The sequence below is a fragment of the Mustela nivalis genome (genome assembly GCF_964662115.1).
Source record: "Mustela nivalis genome assembly, chromosome: 6".
In the NCBI taxonomy this organism is placed as follows: domain Eukaryota; kingdom Metazoa; phylum Chordata; class Mammalia; order Carnivora; family Mustelidae; genus Mustela; species Mustela nivalis.
Genome location: NC_139025.1, coordinates 107,533,338 through 107,549,963, shown reverse-complemented (window position 1 = coordinate 107,549,963; position 16,626 = coordinate 107,533,338). Strand labels below are relative to the sequence as shown.

The window sequence follows — 16,626 nt, the reverse complement described above, 5'->3', positions numbered from 1 at the left end:
GCAATCTGTTATACCTTTTTATTCCTTCTAATAAGAATAGAATATTAACAATTTCTCATGTGAAGTCCTTAGCAATGGAGAGACACATCTGTTATCTCACAATGATGAAAATAAAATACATTTAACCTAAAGTACAAGAAAGATGTTAGTAATCTCACATCAGTGGAAAATGACAGTTTCCACTGAGGAAAATTTCTAGAGAACTGTAGTTTACCTATCTCCAAATAGCTTTTCATTTGAACAATTATTAATTTTTTCCTCTACTTTAACATCTTCTTGAGCCAGGCTCATCATTATTAATATCTTTATTCTAAGATGTCCTCCTAACAATGGGATAACCTATAGGTTATTATGTTACTGTGCCATTGTTCCTACATAAAATATTTCCATCCTGCAATATTCTGTCAATGTCTCCTCCTTTCTCTACTATTACTTTATTTTACCCATACATAAAAGCATCCCAACAACATTTTATTTTCTGGTCCTTAGTTGTAGTTGACAGAAATCTAGTCCTCAGATAGCATGTAATAAATTCACATGGTGCCTAGTACTTAGAAGCTTCATGGGAAATTTGAACATCCCACACTTAAAAAGAGAAGTTATCTTATTAGTTGTGTAAGACAATGTCATTAATCTCATGAGATGCATAATGAAGTCTTTAGTGGTACAACTTACTTTCAACTGGTTCAGAGGAAAAGATATATATAAATAAATACATATTTTTTTCACATATTTTTTAAATGAGCAATAAAGCAATCATGGCAATAGATAACCATTAATAAATTTAGATCAAAGGTATACAAATGTTAATTGGACTATATATGCTTCCAACCTCTCAGAAAGTATAGAAGCTTTTAAGATACAAAGTTAGGAAAAAATATATATTGAGTAAATGTCTATGTATACAATTGGTAAAGGATAACTGGATTGGATCTATTAAATGGAAAAAACACAACTAATTTCAAAACTAAATTTAAAAAAAAAACTGGAGAAGTAAAGGAATACCATAAAATTACCTACTTGCAAGAGTAGTAGAAAAATGACCAGCAAGTTCTAAAAAGCAGAAAAAAACATACATTGGTCTCCTTGCCACTGGAGAACTTAGAAAGTATCTCCATTTTTACAGTTTGAGAATAGTATTTTTATTTCCTGTAAATTTTTTCAAAGTCTGGTGACTTTGGACACTAGTTTTTACTATAGATAATCTACTTTAAAAAAAATACTTGTTTCCGGGGCACCTGGGTGGCTCAGTGGGTTAAATCCTCTGCCTTTGGCTCAGGGCATGATCGCAGGGTCCTGGGATCAAGCCCCACATCGAGCTCTCTGCTCGGCAGGGAGCCTGCTTCCCTTCCTCTCTCTCTGCCTGCCTCTCTGCCTGCTTGTGATCTCTCTCTGTCAAATAAAATAAAATCTTTAAAAATAAAAATTAAAAAATACTCGCTTCCTGATTATTGCATAAACACATAACTTATATCTCACCATCCAGAGATTGTGTATCCTCAAGCTTTTAAAAAATGAACATACACAAATTTATGACAAAATTGATATAGTATTATAATAAAATGTCGTATAAGGTTATTTCCTCTCTTTAATTGTAAACATTTTCTAATGTAAAGGAAAAAAAAAAAAAAACACTTGATGGACCAAAAGCCAAATGGCTCAAATATTATAAGTATAAAGAGTCTAAACTGATGGCAAAATAATCCAATCTTTGTACAAAGGCAGAATCTAACAACCTCACTATACAATGCCTTTCAAAGCATGAAGTTTGTTTCTCGGAGGCACTACGGTGTTTAAGAGCATGAATTCTGCAGCCAGACTGATGAGATTAAATCCTGGTTTTCTCAAATAGCTATATGACTTCTCTGACACTGAAGAAGTTATTCTCCCTGATCCTGCTCCCACATTTGTGAAATGAAAATAACAGAACCTATCTTACAGAGATGTTGTAAAGATTGGGATAATACACAAAATGCCCAAGAAACAGTGCCTGGCATATAATAAAAATTCCATGAATGCTAGACATTACAAATATTTTCCATTTTTCATGGGTAGGTAGCATCTTACTTTCTATGGATTCTGCAAACAAAAGCTTCCTTCCCAGCTTCTGAATCCAAAGCCTACAAACTTCTGTTCCAATCTAAATTAAATATAAGATTAGGACAAAAAACAAAGAATAAAAATTTCATTAACAACAAGATGAAAAAATAATCAGAATATATCTTGCTAATGGTAGGTCAATATCATCATCTTTGTGTATAATAGCAAAAGTACATAACACACTTTCTTTTCCATATCAAAGAAACTTTATTCTACAATTTTAAGAATGGGGCAGAAAAATCAGCAAACATGTTTTGACATTACAGATCTTCCTATTTACAGAAAAACTCAATTACAATAAATGAGAGGATGTGTAAGAAGCTAAGGCTGGCACATTTCCATTCCTCAGAAAAATTACTTGTAATCAAGTTGTTTTCAACAGACTTTTCACTTGTATAATTCTAAAATTAAGTACCAAGAGCATTTTTCCCCAACATAAAAGTGTATTTCCTTCCTGAGAAACTTGAGTCATCAACTTTATCTTAGACATCACACTGTGTTGACCAATGCTTCTTATATTTGATATATACTCACTCTGATCTTGAAGCAGTAAATACCACTAACAAAACTGTTCTCTTGTATGACAAAGGCAGACTTCTAGGAACTATCATGTCCTATATTTCAGCAATATATGTAAGTACCCTTACTGTATTCTTAGAAAAGTTACTTCTGGGGGGCCTAGTTGGCTCATTCAGTTAAGCGTCTGCCTTTGGCTCAGGTCATGATCCCAGGGTCCTTGGATCGAGCCTTGCACTGGGCTCCCTGCTCATCCCTCTCCCTCTACCTGCAGCTCTCCCTGCTTGTGCTCTCTGTCAAGTAAATAAATAAAATCTTAAAAAGAAAAGGAAAAGTTACTTCTACAATGTGACTTCAAACTTAAGCCACAGTATCAACTTCTTCACTAGAAATGAGTCAGATAATGTTCTACAAGCAAATACCTACACCCAGCAGTTTCAATGGAAGTTCAAGACAATAGGGTATGTCCTACAATTAAAAGCATATTTCAAAACACCCACTTTTTGAGATGAGCTGGTTTCTAAAAATGAGGCTAGCTGGCTCAGAAGTTAAAATAACAGTTAAAATAATTTAAAAAGCAGCTCTTTTTTAAATTATAAACTAAATCACAAAGGGCATGAGACATCAATGATTAAAACATACTGAATGTATTAAATTTCTAACACTAATGTATGAACTACAACTTAACAAATTCAAAAATGAAACATGTACATATTTAGATTTCTAGGCTCATCTGAAATGCCTTTATACCATTTCAATAAGTGCAGCCACACGTATAGACAGTAACCCATGTAAGCGACAGTGACTTTCAACCTACCTAAATAAAATACGCGCACACACACACACACCACACACACACACACACACACAATGGGTTCAGCCACAACTCCCCTGCTGGTGTATATCTACCACACACCCACATTTCATCCTAAACCCATTCTCATTACTTCTCCCTTCTCCCATATGAAGCCCCAAAGCATCTACCTCTACCTCCTTCCAGGAAATATAGATGTGCAAATAAAACAATTCTGCCAAAGGTGTTAATGATGATAATAAGAGGAAGCGAGAGTAGAGTTATAAAAAAGATATGAAAGCCTTTGAGAACTTATGCATTAATATTTTGAAGAAAATATTTTGTGAAAAGTTGAAACTGAGTAGAACTAATTCTGAAGATAGAATTGTAAAGCTGCTGGCTGAGTCTCTCAAAACTACCCCACAGAAACTAAAATCCTACCAATCTATGGCTCTTCTAACGAGCAATTGGTTTGTTCTGGTTTTGAAATAATCCTCACTGAGTTCTCAGTCATTCAATTACTATTATAAAATAATTAACAGAATCAGATTTACTTCCCAGCCACAAACTAGAAGATGAAGAATGGGAACTGCTAGAAGGTAAGGGATAGAGCAAATTTTTCAGAGCTGCAGCACAAAGAACACTAGGAGAAAAAGGTTTCAACAGGATAGAAATATGGAAGCTTATGAAACTTGAGTAATCAGTTAAGACAGCAGCTATCAGAAATTTTTAAAAAATAAAGAAAGAAAGGTAAAAAAGACTCAAATTTCCTCTGGAGCAGGGTTTCTCACTCTCAAGCACTACTAACATTTTGGCCAGACAAATCTTTGTTGTGAGGGGCTGTCCTGTGCATTGTAAGATGTTTAGCAGCATCTCCAGCCTCTACCCACTAGATGCTAGGAGCATCTCTCCAGGTATGACAACCAAAACTGTCTCTAGACTATAAATATTTCAGTGTCTGCTCTGCATATACACTTTAACTACACATTAATTTTTTGAAAGATTTAAAACTGCATAAATACTACCAGGCAAACTGTTATTAATAAGTATTTTTAAATATTAGTGAATTAATATTAATAGTGATTAATTTTAATTAATTAATGATTAATATTAAATGATAAAATTGTGGAAAGGAATTATGGATTTTCTTAAGCTCTATTTTCTAATGCTTGGTATCAACTTTCTAGCATTTCAATTTCTAGAAATACATTTTATCCATCTATATTTTGAAACTAATAGATTCCAAATGAAAGTAGGCCTGGAAACAACAGAATCTTTATAATATCTGTATAACATTTTGCAGCCTCCAGCATTTTTACAAACTTATCCCAATTAACTCCTAGGGAAAGAGGTAGCAAAGTAATATCCCATTCAACTCATAAGTATAGGACTCCATCTGTATTCTTACGAAAACTAAATACAAAGTTCAAATATATGTATTGTATCCCTTGCCATCATCCATGCAAGCAAAGATGGATAGAAAATTCTGCCCTGGGGGCACCTGGGTGGCTCAGTGGGTTAAGACTCTGCCTTCAGCTCAGGTCATAATCTTGGGGTCCTGGGATCGAGCCCCACATCGGGCTCTCTGCTTGGCAGGGAGCCAGCTTCCCCTCTCTCTCTGCCTACTTCTGCCTACTTGTGATTTCTCTGTCAAATAAATAAAAATTAAAAAAAAAAAAAAGAAAATTCTGCTCTGAAAATCATATATGTGCATTTGCCAAAGAGCCTAATTCCAACTTAATAACAAATACACACCTGCAAAAATATACTTGTTAACGCATCTTTAATTCTAACCTCTCCCAGGCGCCTGGGTGGCTCAGTCACTTAAGCATCTGACTCTTGATCTCAGCTCATGTATTGATCTCCGGGTCATGAGTTTAAGCTCCGCACACAGGGCTCCACACTGGATGGGGAACCTACTTTAACCAAAAAAAAAAAAAAAAAAAAAAACCCAAAACACTAACCTCTCCCCGCCACTCCAAATTCACCAAACTTCTGCCTCACAACTCTAGAGCAGTTCTTCCCAAATGTCAAGCCAAATATTTCTGAAAGACTATGCAAAGTTTTAACTAATCCCTAACAAAAATATTAGATTGCAAGTCGGATAAAATCCCCAACTATGACACACATCCCTAACTAGAACCTACATAGATTCAAAACTTTAAGATGCCTTATTTTCAACTTCGAAGACTTAAGTCCTCTAAGTTTGATGAAAACACATTCTCTCCAATGCAACAAACTCTGAAATCTAAATTCCACACAGTGAGCCTTCAGTAAATTTTATTAGCTTCATGTTAAACTTCTGCCAAGTTTTATCAATTTTTCTTCCATGAGATTTCTTTTCTATCCTTATTTATTTCTACAATTGCTATTCTAATACAGAACTCAAACACACAATTCATCAAGGAACTAATTTATTCCTTACTTGTGTCATATTCCAACTCCTCTACATGGACTCCAACCAACATTCCGTAACACTCTACCTTGCAGTTATAATGGTCTAGAATATGAATATTTGGAGTCCTGGCTATCATGGCCATGGAGACTCCATTCCAGGAAAGAAAACCTATGAGCACCTTAGTAGACTATTATGCCAAACACTTTTCTCAAAAACCTTTCCCCAACTGGGGAAATAAATCCTCAGTTCAACTGCAACTATAATACATAATTGGAACTGTATTTTTACATCTCGGCATTTCTGTCTATGCTGACAAATTCTGTTTTTTACTTCTCACTCAAGACTAGAGCTTCATGACTCCTACTAACCACAGACATACAATAAACCGGTGACTAAACAGCAACGTTCCCGCTGTACACATTCTCACACTGTTTACTTGGAATTATAATAGCTTTAGAATGAATTCACCCAGTATCCGAGGGAATCTACATTCTCTAAGAACAATTCTCAGTATTGCTGTTTCTTGCAACCTAGTTGGACAGGACTCTCTCCACAGTACCAAGGCAAAACCTTCACACTGCTGGATATCACTATTACTGCCCTCATAGGAATTGAACTGGCAGGATTATTACAGTTTTCCCATTTATTCTTATTAGCACTTTTTCCCCAGTATAAAGATTAACAGCTTTCTTTTCCCAGTATAAAGATTAACAGCTAAACTAGTTAGAATTACCACTACTGAATTTTTATTCACAGAAGTAGGCATTTTAGAGTTGCTTGGAAGAATCACTAATAATCATTAAATAAATCAATTCCTCCAAAACAAAAAAACAAAACAAACAATAACAAAAAAATAATAATAATACACAAAACCTGAGGCTCCTTACCCAAGCATGTCACACAGAGTTGCCCACATGCAAATAGACCAAATGCAAATCAATTCCTAGAATTTGGAGCATCTGCCCTTTGACTTGGGGCTCAGATTTGAAACCACTGCACTCTTCCTTCCACGGCTTTTTGCATCTACAGTTTGTCTCCCCCAGTTAGTGACCACATAGTCCTCTCCTGGAAACTTGTGTTAGCAGCTATATCCAGTGACTACTTGCCCTGCCCAACAACTTCTCCACACACACAAATTCCATTTTTGTTACTTCACGTATATATTTTAAATTAGGCCATCCCCAAAATACACTTCCAACATTGGCAAAAGTTTTCTAACCATTAGAATGTGATACAATTCAAAGACAGACAATTTAACTTTATGCAATCACAAACTCACCAAATCTGTAACACACAACAGTTACTACAAACTAACCATAAAACACGGTGTCATAGTATCCGGAGCCTCTGTCATCTACCTCTTACCTAACTGCTCCCTTTAAATACTGAGAATATTTTTCGTTACTTAAAATTTGCATTCCTGCAGAGGATACTACAATTGCACATTTTCAGGTATATTTAATATCAATAATCTAGTATACTAGTTTGGAACCAAAGTACTCATGATTCAGATCTAGAAAAGGATCTACCTACAACCAAATGAGTTTGTGTTTTATTTGGCTTGTCTTCCTGGTTATCTATCAGGTTTTTTCTCTCCATTCCACCCTGCCTCATTTTAACTACCAAAATACATTAGTACATTATCCTAAATGTTCAGAAAAGGGAACCTCAACACTAAACTACACAAGCCAAAGCATACACATTAAAAATAAACTTTCAGGGGTCCCTGCGTGGCTCAGCCAGTTAAGCATCTGCCTTCAGCTCGGGTCATGATCTTGGGGTCCTGGGATCAATCCCCATTTCTAGCTCCCTGCTCAGCAGGTAGCCAGGTTTCCCTCTGCCCCTTCCACCCCAACCCCACGGCTCCCCTCCTGGCTTGCGCATGCTCGCTCTCAAATAAACGAATAAAATTTTTTAAAAAGTGAACACCAACTAATTAGAAGGTGATATTCTCAAGGTTTGCAAGAAAGCCAGGAATTTTAACCAAAAAGTTGGAAATACTATTGAAACTAGATAGAATAAAAAGCACAATCACTAGAATAAATTTAGAATACTCATTTCAATTGTTTCAGGGCAAGGGGGAAAGCCAGAAACTACAACAGAGGCCGGAACAATAATAGCTGTTCTTTACACTAAACTCCAATCATTTAAGAGATTGAAGTCGGAGCAGTGGGTTAAAGCCTCTGCCTCCAGCCAGGTCATGATCCCAGGGTCCTGGGATCGAGCCCCGCATCAGGCTCTCTGCTCAGTGGGGAGCCCGATTCCTCCTCTCTCTCTGCCTGCCTCTCTGCCTACTTGTGATCTGTCTGTCAAACAAATAAATAAAAATCCTAAAAAAAAAAAAAAAGATTGAAGTCAGCCCATTTCAAGAACACAGTAAATGTGTAAGTATATCTTAGAAAAACTTCATCAAAAATTGCCAAAATTTTACAAGTCTGGTCTTAAAAGAAAAAGAGCCTGGGACGCCTGGGTGGCTCAGTTGGTTAAGCAGCTGCCTTCGGCTCAGGTCATGATCCCAGGGTCCTGGGATCGAGTCCCACATCGGGTTCCTTGCTCGGCAGGGAGCCTGCTTCTCCCTCTGCCTCTGCCTGCCTCTCTGTCTGCCTGTGCTCGCTCATTCTCTCTCCCTCTGTCTCTGACAAATAAATAAATAAAATCTTTAAAAAGAAAAAGAGCCTAAGTTTTTACTTGCAAGACCCTCAACTGTTTTTTTTCTGTGAGTTTCATCCAAGTAGAAAAAGAAATGGCTTATTTGTTCATTGAAATAAAGTGATTTGGAAAAATGAGAACCATCATTCTTTAAGACCTTCAAATTGTTATTATGAAAAGAGAATTTTTTAAATATTTATTAATCTTATACTAAATAAAAATAATAGAGTATGCCACAGCTTTTAACAAAGTTTTAAAACTACTGTATAAATAGGGACTCCTGCGGGGCTCAGTTGTTAAGCATCTGCCTTCTGCTCAAATCATGGTACCTGGGGTCCTTGGGATCGAGCCACACATCAGGTTTCCTGCTCAGCAGGAAGCCTGCTTTTCCCTCTCCCATTCCCCATACTTATGTTCCCTCTCTCACGGTCTCTGTCAAATAAATAAATAAAATCTTTTTTTAAATACCACTGTAAAAATAAAGAATTAAAAAACATATTAAAAGTTGGGTAAGAGGTCACAGACAAAAAAACATTTTTAAAAGAATCGATCCATCTATGCAGGATGAAGCTGAGGCAGAAACACAAATAACATACAGGATCCACACAGGTGACAAAAATGAGTGAAGTAGGCCAAGTTTATTACCAGTAGGAATGATAGTAACTGCACTGACTGATAAGCACATGCCCAGTCTAAAGAGGACAGCTATCGCTCTACCACTCTGCTATAGACAATGGGAATGCAGCCCAAGAACCTGGGTTTCCAATCCTTTCAAGAAAGAAAGAAAGAAAGAAAGAAAGAAAGAAAGAAAGAAAGAAAGAAAGATCTAAAAATCTATGAATTTCATTGAGGAATTTCCCAATTTTTCGATGATGTTAACTAGTTGAAACCTAAAGATGCTATGAATCAAACAAAACACATCTCTAAGATGGGTTCAGTCCAGAGGCCACCTTTAAGCTAATGTGTGAAAACCGCTTTCAAAAGGTTATGAGGGGGCAACGGGTAAAAAGTTCAGGCCTTGAGGTCAAGCTGGCTTGGGTTTGAATGTCTAATTCACCACTGAGCAGGGGGGTAATACTAAAGAAATCATTTCTTCAAGCCTATTTCTTCAACTGTAAAATACCACCACTCTCTCAGAAATGCTGAAAAGTGAAACTCCTAACAACAGTATCAGAAACAAAATAGACATCATAGAAATGTCCCTTACTCCCCCTCCTTAACCCTGCAAGTCCTTTGAAAAATTTAAGAAATCAGATAATTATTAAATAAACACCCTTGAAGATCATAAATAAGTTATTAAAAAAAAAAATCAGAAAACAGAGGTGCCTTCTATGGCCGTTTCCCTCAACACCTGCCTCTCAGAGAGGTTCTTTGTATACAGAAAAGATAGAGTTAACGTAGGGGATGGCCTGAATGGGCCTTAAAATGATACAGCTGACTGGATTATCAATCTCCAACTAAAAAGATGAAGAGGCAGAACTCCTTAAAGACTGAGACAAATCTGTCTCTCTTATTAAATTCATAGACCCTTATTTGCTGGTAGAAGTGAAAGAAATCGTTTAACCTTAAGCTTTGATACTTTTAATACTTTTGGCCAAACTTCCAGAAAGCTTATTTTTAAAGAATGCATGGTATAAAACAAAGGATTTACGCCAAATTTTTAAACATAAAAAACATGCCATACTCTAAACTTCATTTTATGTGTGATTTCATCAAACCAAAGTACTATTGTAGTGAATTGACTACTAGAGCTGAAATATCGTTTGTCCTCTCAAGCATATCAATTAATTTTTAAAGAGAAAAGACAACTCTCCAAAATATTCAAAAACACAAATATTTTGGAATTTGAAACACAAATATTTAAAAATTCCAACCAATTTCTAATGTATATGTTACAAATAGCTCAGATTCATATTTAAAAATAGTATATATTACAATAAAATTACAAATATCTCCATGTACCCAAAGGCTACAATCTTGATGCTAATTTTAAAATGAATGTTTTAGTGTCTTTTTTTTAAAGTTCTGCTTAAATGTGTAAGAGCTAATGCTTTAATGTTTAATGCAAAATGATACTTTATAAATGACTCCAGAGTTATGAATTTAGATTTTTGTGTGCCAAGAATCTTAACCCACAAAAATTATGCTCTTAATTTACTTCTTCTTCAGCCATCAGGCTACACCAATTTATATTGATTGTTTCACACTTAAAAACAAAGGTCATTTTATATACTATCACTCCTCAGTAATTTACAGTACATGTGTTTGTCTTACTTTGTACCACCTAATAGAAATCAAGAGTCTAACACCTGACTATAATCACAAATAGTGGTAACAGGCATAAGTAATGATTTGCTAGAAGTCACATTCTGAACATAAATACAAATGGTATAAAAAGGCCCTTATAAAGGGTCTCTAGCACACAATACTTCTTAAAACTAAACATCTTCTAGAAACTCTTAATCTAAAACGTACATCTAGCAAATGAACACCACAAACTACAACAAAAGTGTACCTACAAAGCATCATTCTCGGACTAAGTAGAACTCAGGACAAAAACATGCTTGGCTCTGCAATCATAAGTTAAAGTGACAAAGAAGAACAGAAACAATACACTACATAAAATATAAATTATCAAATTAGACTAAACTCATCGGAAGCATTCCGGTAAATTTTTCAATTCAATTATCTTAAACATATTTGAGGTTTTTAAGTATACTTTGGGGCAAGTAAAAAACTTTACCTGAAATAAAGCACTTGACACAACAACAAAATTATGCAGCTGGTCCTAGGATCAGAAAAATCGTCTTCAAAACCCGAGTTATCAAGTGATTATCTGCTTACAGTAAATTTAATTCCAATTTGGGGGTGGGGGGAGTTGCCACCGTCTGACAACTCACTAACTACACTGTACGTCTAACTCCACCTGAGACCTTAGGAAAACTCAAGTTGGGTCACCCAGGGACTTGTCCCTCTAAGAGACCCAAACCAAACAGCAGGTCAAAGAACATCCCGAAACGGCTCACCTCTTCCTCCCCACCAAACCCAATCCCCAGGGCAACAGAATGCTTTCACTGAACATAAACACACCCTCCTGAGAGCTCTCTCCCTACACTCGGGCAGAGGCAGGGCTCTATAAAGAGCGGAAGCGACTCTTCTCAGAAAAGCAGAGGACCACCGTTACCCCTCCACCGGCGACCCCTCTGCAGAACCGGGTCAGTCTGGATCGCCGCGCCCGGTAAAGAACAATACACCAGCCCCGCCGCACACATTGCAACTTCCCACGAGCCTGCGCGGCGCTTCCCCTCGATGGAGCGGACTCCGGAATCCGCCGCCCGGCAGAAGCTGGGGGCGGAAGGAGGGAGGTAAAGACCGCCAGCCCCACGGCGGCAGCCCGTCCGGCACCCGGCGACAGGCTGGAGGGATGGAGCCACCGGCCTGGGCTCCACGGCTCACGCCCGGCAACTCCGATCTCCAGACTGCTTCTCTGGGAGGCGACCCCCGCCTCCCCTGCCGCCGGGGCAGTGGGGGGCGGGGAAGGCCTCGGCGGAGGCTCGGAGCCTCCTTGGCCCGCCACGGAAGGGAACGCGGTCGGGGCGCGGGGGACAATAGGGAGCGGGGAGCGCTGCGCGCCGGAGTGGCGCCGCCGGCCGGCCGGGCTGACTGACGCGCCCGCCGCGCGGCGCGACTGGGCTCCGCTCGACCCGGCCGCCGCTGCCGCTGCGCGGTCCGCCGTGGTCAACGCGTCCCCGGCGCTCGGGGTCGTGCCTCACCTCCCAGCCCCGCCGCCCAGGAGAGCAGGAGAATTAACACTCTCAGCAACACCATCTTCCGCGGCCGCCGCCTCCTCACGGGTTAACAGCAGCACATCGATCCGGAGGGAGAAGCTGAAGGGGCTTGGTCCGGAGTCTCCACGGGAAGCCGGGACCTCCCCCGGCAGGAGAAACGGCGAAGCACCTCCCTCTCGCTCCACTTCAGGGGCCGGCAAAGCTCCCAGCGCCTCCAAAACAGGGACCTCCCTCCCCCTCGTTCTCTTCCTTCCTCCCTTCCCCGCGTTCCTTCCCTCGCTCCTTCCCTCTTCTCTACCTCCCTCCCCCGAACCCCGGACCTCCGCCTCCTTCCTCACCACGTGATTCGCGGCGCCCAACCGGCAGGCCCAGCCGCACCCCTTCCTCCCGCCCCTCCCCCTCCCCCAGGCGCCCCAGGGGCGCGCGCATGCGCGCGAGGGCCGGTTCCCGGGCTGCTAGACCCGCCGCCGCTTCCTGTCCGCCGGCGGAGAGCTGGGATTGGGTTTAGGAGGCGGGGTTTCTCCGGGTCCCGCCCCCAGACGGGAGCGCATCTCTGCAGAGCCTCCGGGGCTCGCTAGTTCTTGGACTGTTAAGGACCGTCCCTAAGGCGAAAATGAAGAGTGAAAGATGTTAAGAGGCCGCTTTCTTCTTCTTAACTTCACAAGGAAGGGAGGTTTATTTCTTCCTTTTCTGCCTCTTGTGGTGCAAGACAGCGAAAGTAAAGTCCCAACAAGCGACAGCCACCAGTGATCAAAACAGACGAAAAGACCTTCAATTCCAGAAAGGAAAGACAGAGCCTGTGGCAGGTTTTTTTCTGAATTCCTTAAAAATTTGTCGCAGATCACGCTTTGGCCGTTCTAAATGCCCGCAGTCTAAACCATACGGTCCTAAATCTGCCCAAAATACGTCTTCTTTACCACTCTCCTTTTACCAGCTCTCAAGAGAACTCTCTGATCTTCACCCCAACTTCTTTGAAGCTTGTGTTTGGTTTATGTTTGGTTTCTTAGTAACTTACTTTAGTTCTTTAAAATCATATTCCTGGATTAAAGACTTAAACAAAGGACCTGAAATTGTAACACTTCAAGAAGAAAAATGGGAAAAGGCTCCTTGACATTGCTCTTGCCAGTGATTTTTTTTATTATGACACCAAAAGCACAAGCAACAAAAGCCAAATAAGTGGGACTACATCAAACTGAAAGCTTCTGCACGAAGAAACAATAAGCAGAATTAAAACGCACCCTATGGCTCAGTGGGTTAAAGCCTCTGCCTTTGGCTCGGGTCATGATCCCAGGGTCCTGGAATCAAGCCCCACCTCAGGCTCTCTGCTCAGCAGGGAGCCTGCTTCCTCCTCTCTGCCCGCCTCTCTGCCTACTTGTGATTTCTGTCTGTCAAATAAATAAATAAAATCTTAAAAAGAAGACGCACCCTACACAAGGAGAGGATATTTGTAAATCATATATATGATAAGTTAGTATCTAAAATAAATAGAGAGCTCATACAACTCAACAGCAAAGAAACTATCCAATTTAAAAATAGACAGAAGGGAGGGTCTGGGTGGCTCAGTCCTTAAGCATCTGCCTTCCACTCCGGTCATGATCCCAGAGTCCTGGGGTGGAGCCCTGGGCTCCCTGCTCAGGGAGAAACCTCCTTCTCCCTCCCACTCCCCCTGTTTATGTTCCCTCTCTTGCTCTCTCTGTCAAATAAATGAATTTTTAAAAAAATAAAAATAAAAATAGAGGACATGAGTAGACATTTTTCCAAAGAAGACATACAGATAGATGGCCAACAAACACATGAAAAGTTGCTCATCATCACTAATCATCAGGAAAATGCAAATAAAAACCACCATGAAAAATCACTTTATATCAGAATGATACAAGTAGAAAACTGAAGAAATAACAAGTGTTGGTAAGGATGTGGAGAAAAAGAAGCCCTTTTGCATTGTTGGTAGGAATGCAAATTGGAGCAGCCATTACAGAAAACAGTATGGAGTTTCCTCAAAAGGTTAAAAGTCAAGCTGCCTGGCTAGTTCAGTCAGTAGAGCATGCAGCTCTTGATCTTAGGGGTTGTAAGTTCAAGCCCCATGTTGGCTGTAGAGATTACTTAAAAATTTTTAAAATCTTTTTTAAAAACTTAAAAATAAAATTACCATATGACCCACTAATTACACTAGAAATGTATAGAATTATTGAATCATTATATTGTATACCTGAAACCAATATAACCAATATAACACTGTACATTAATTATACTTGAATAAAAAATAAATTTTAAGAATGTTTTTGAAATAGGCAGAGGAGCTAAATAGACACTTTTCCAAAGAAGATACTCAAATGTTCAATAGTAAAACACTAACCATCAAGAAAATGCAAATCCGGGGCACATGGGTGGCTCAGTGGGTTAAAGTCTCTGCCTTTGGCTCAGGTCATGATCTCAGGGTCCTGGGATCAAGCCCCACATCAGACTCTCTGCTCAGCAGAGAGCCTGCTTCCCCCTCTCTCTCTGCCTGCTTCTCTGCCTACTGGTGATCTCTCTCTCTGTCAAATAAATAAATATAAATCTTTAAAAAAAAAAAAAGGCAAATCCAAACCACAATCTTCAGTATTAGAATGGTTATCTTCAAAAAGACAGTAGATATAAGTGCTGGCAAGGATGTGAAGAAAAGGAATCCCGTATGCACTGTTGGTAGGAAAGTAAATTAGTGCAGCCACTGTGGAAAATAATTTGGAAGTTCCTCAAAAAATTAAAAATAGAACTACCATGTGTTCCAGCAACCTCATTTCCAGGTATACATCCAAAGGAAATGAAATCAGGATCTTGAAGAGATATCTTCACTCCCATGTTCACTGCAGCTTTATTCGCAAAAGCCACAACATGGAAACAAGGTAAGGGTATCTGCATGGATGAATGGATAAGAAAATATGGGGCGCCTGGGTGGCTCAGTGGGTTAAGCCTCTGCCTTTGGCTTGGGTCATGATCTCAGGGTCCTAGAATCGAGCCCCACGTCGGGCTCTCTGCTGAGTGGGAAGCCTGCTTCCCCCTCTCTCTCTGCCTGCCTTCTGCCTACTTTGATCTCTCTCTGTCAAATAAATAAAATCTTAAAAAAATATATATGCGTGTGTGTGTGTACATATACATATACATATACATATATATAACATAAAGATATATATAACATATAGTGCATATATATGTATATATAACATATATATATGACAGAATATTATTCAGCCATTACAAAGAAGGAAATCCTGCCATTTGCCACATCACGGGTGAACCCTGAGGGCATTATGCTAAATGAAATAAGTCAGAGATCTGATACCACGTGATCTTCCTTATATATGGAATCTAAAAAAGCCAAACACTTAGAAACAAAGAATAAAATGATGGTTACCGGGGGCTGGGGTTTATGGGAGAAAAATGTTGGTCAAAAGGTACAAACTACTAATAAATCGGCTCAGTGGGTTAAAGCCTCTGACTTTGGCTTGGGTCGTGATCTCAGGGTCCTGGGATGGAGCACTGCATTGTGCTCTCTGCTCAACAGGGAGCCTGCTTCCCCTCCTTATCTCTCTGCCTGCCTCTCTGCCTTCTTGTGATCTCTGTCTCTCAAATAAGCAAATAAAATCTTAAAAAAGGAAAAAAAAGGTACAAACTTCCAATTATAAGATGAGTTAGTAATGAATCTTTAATAAACAGCATGGTGACTATAGTTAATAATACTATATTGTTTACTTGAAAGTTGCTAAGAGAGTGTACTTTAAATGTTATCAACACAAAAAAGAAATGGTAATTATGTGAGGTGATGGAGGTGTTAACTAACCCCACTGTTAGTTAATCATTTTGCAGTATATGTGTATCAAATCAACACATTATGCACCTTAAACAGTGTTGTATGTTGGTTATATCTTGATGAAGCTGGGAAAAAATGAAATTAAATAAATAAAAGTACAGGAGTCAGTGGCATTTAGTAAATGCAGATTGCTGTCTAACCACCACCACTATCTACTTCCAGAACATACTCCTATGGCAAATAGGGAGGAAAAAACTTGTATTTCATTAACTAGAACTTTCTGGTGGCATATTTTTTTGTTTTTAACATCTTAATTTAATTTTATTTTTTTCAGTGTTCCGAGAGTCAATGTTTATGCACCACCTTCCTGTGGTATTTAACTAGATTATCTTTATCTATTTGGCATCGTGTTTGAATAGGCTGAATTAGGGAATATGAGTATTAGTAGTATCATTACTACTAATAAATCGGCATACCTATACTTTTTATTCTTTATGTTTTTTTAATTTTTACCCTTTACATAAGTCAAGAGTATGCTTCTTTGTCAGTTTGACGAATGAATTATAGTTTTCCTCCAACATTAACAAGCTCA

At 39.0% G+C, this 16,626-nt stretch overlaps 1 protein-coding gene across 1 annotated transcript in view; it reads right to left on the bottom strand.

Annotated features, from left to right (window-relative positions):
* ADAM10 (ADAM metallopeptidase domain 10) overlaps positions 1-13,971 on the bottom strand; it is a 137,785-nt gene extending 123,814 nt beyond the window's left edge. Inside the window, exon 1 of the mRNA XM_082733756.1 lies at positions 12,230-13,971. Coding sequence (XP_082589882.1) covers positions 12,230-12,284 — 55 coding nt within the window. The 5' untranslated portion in view covers positions 12,285-13,971. The remainder of the gene's footprint in view (positions 1-12,229) is intronic.
* Positions 13,972-16,626: the final 2,655 nt, after the last annotated feature.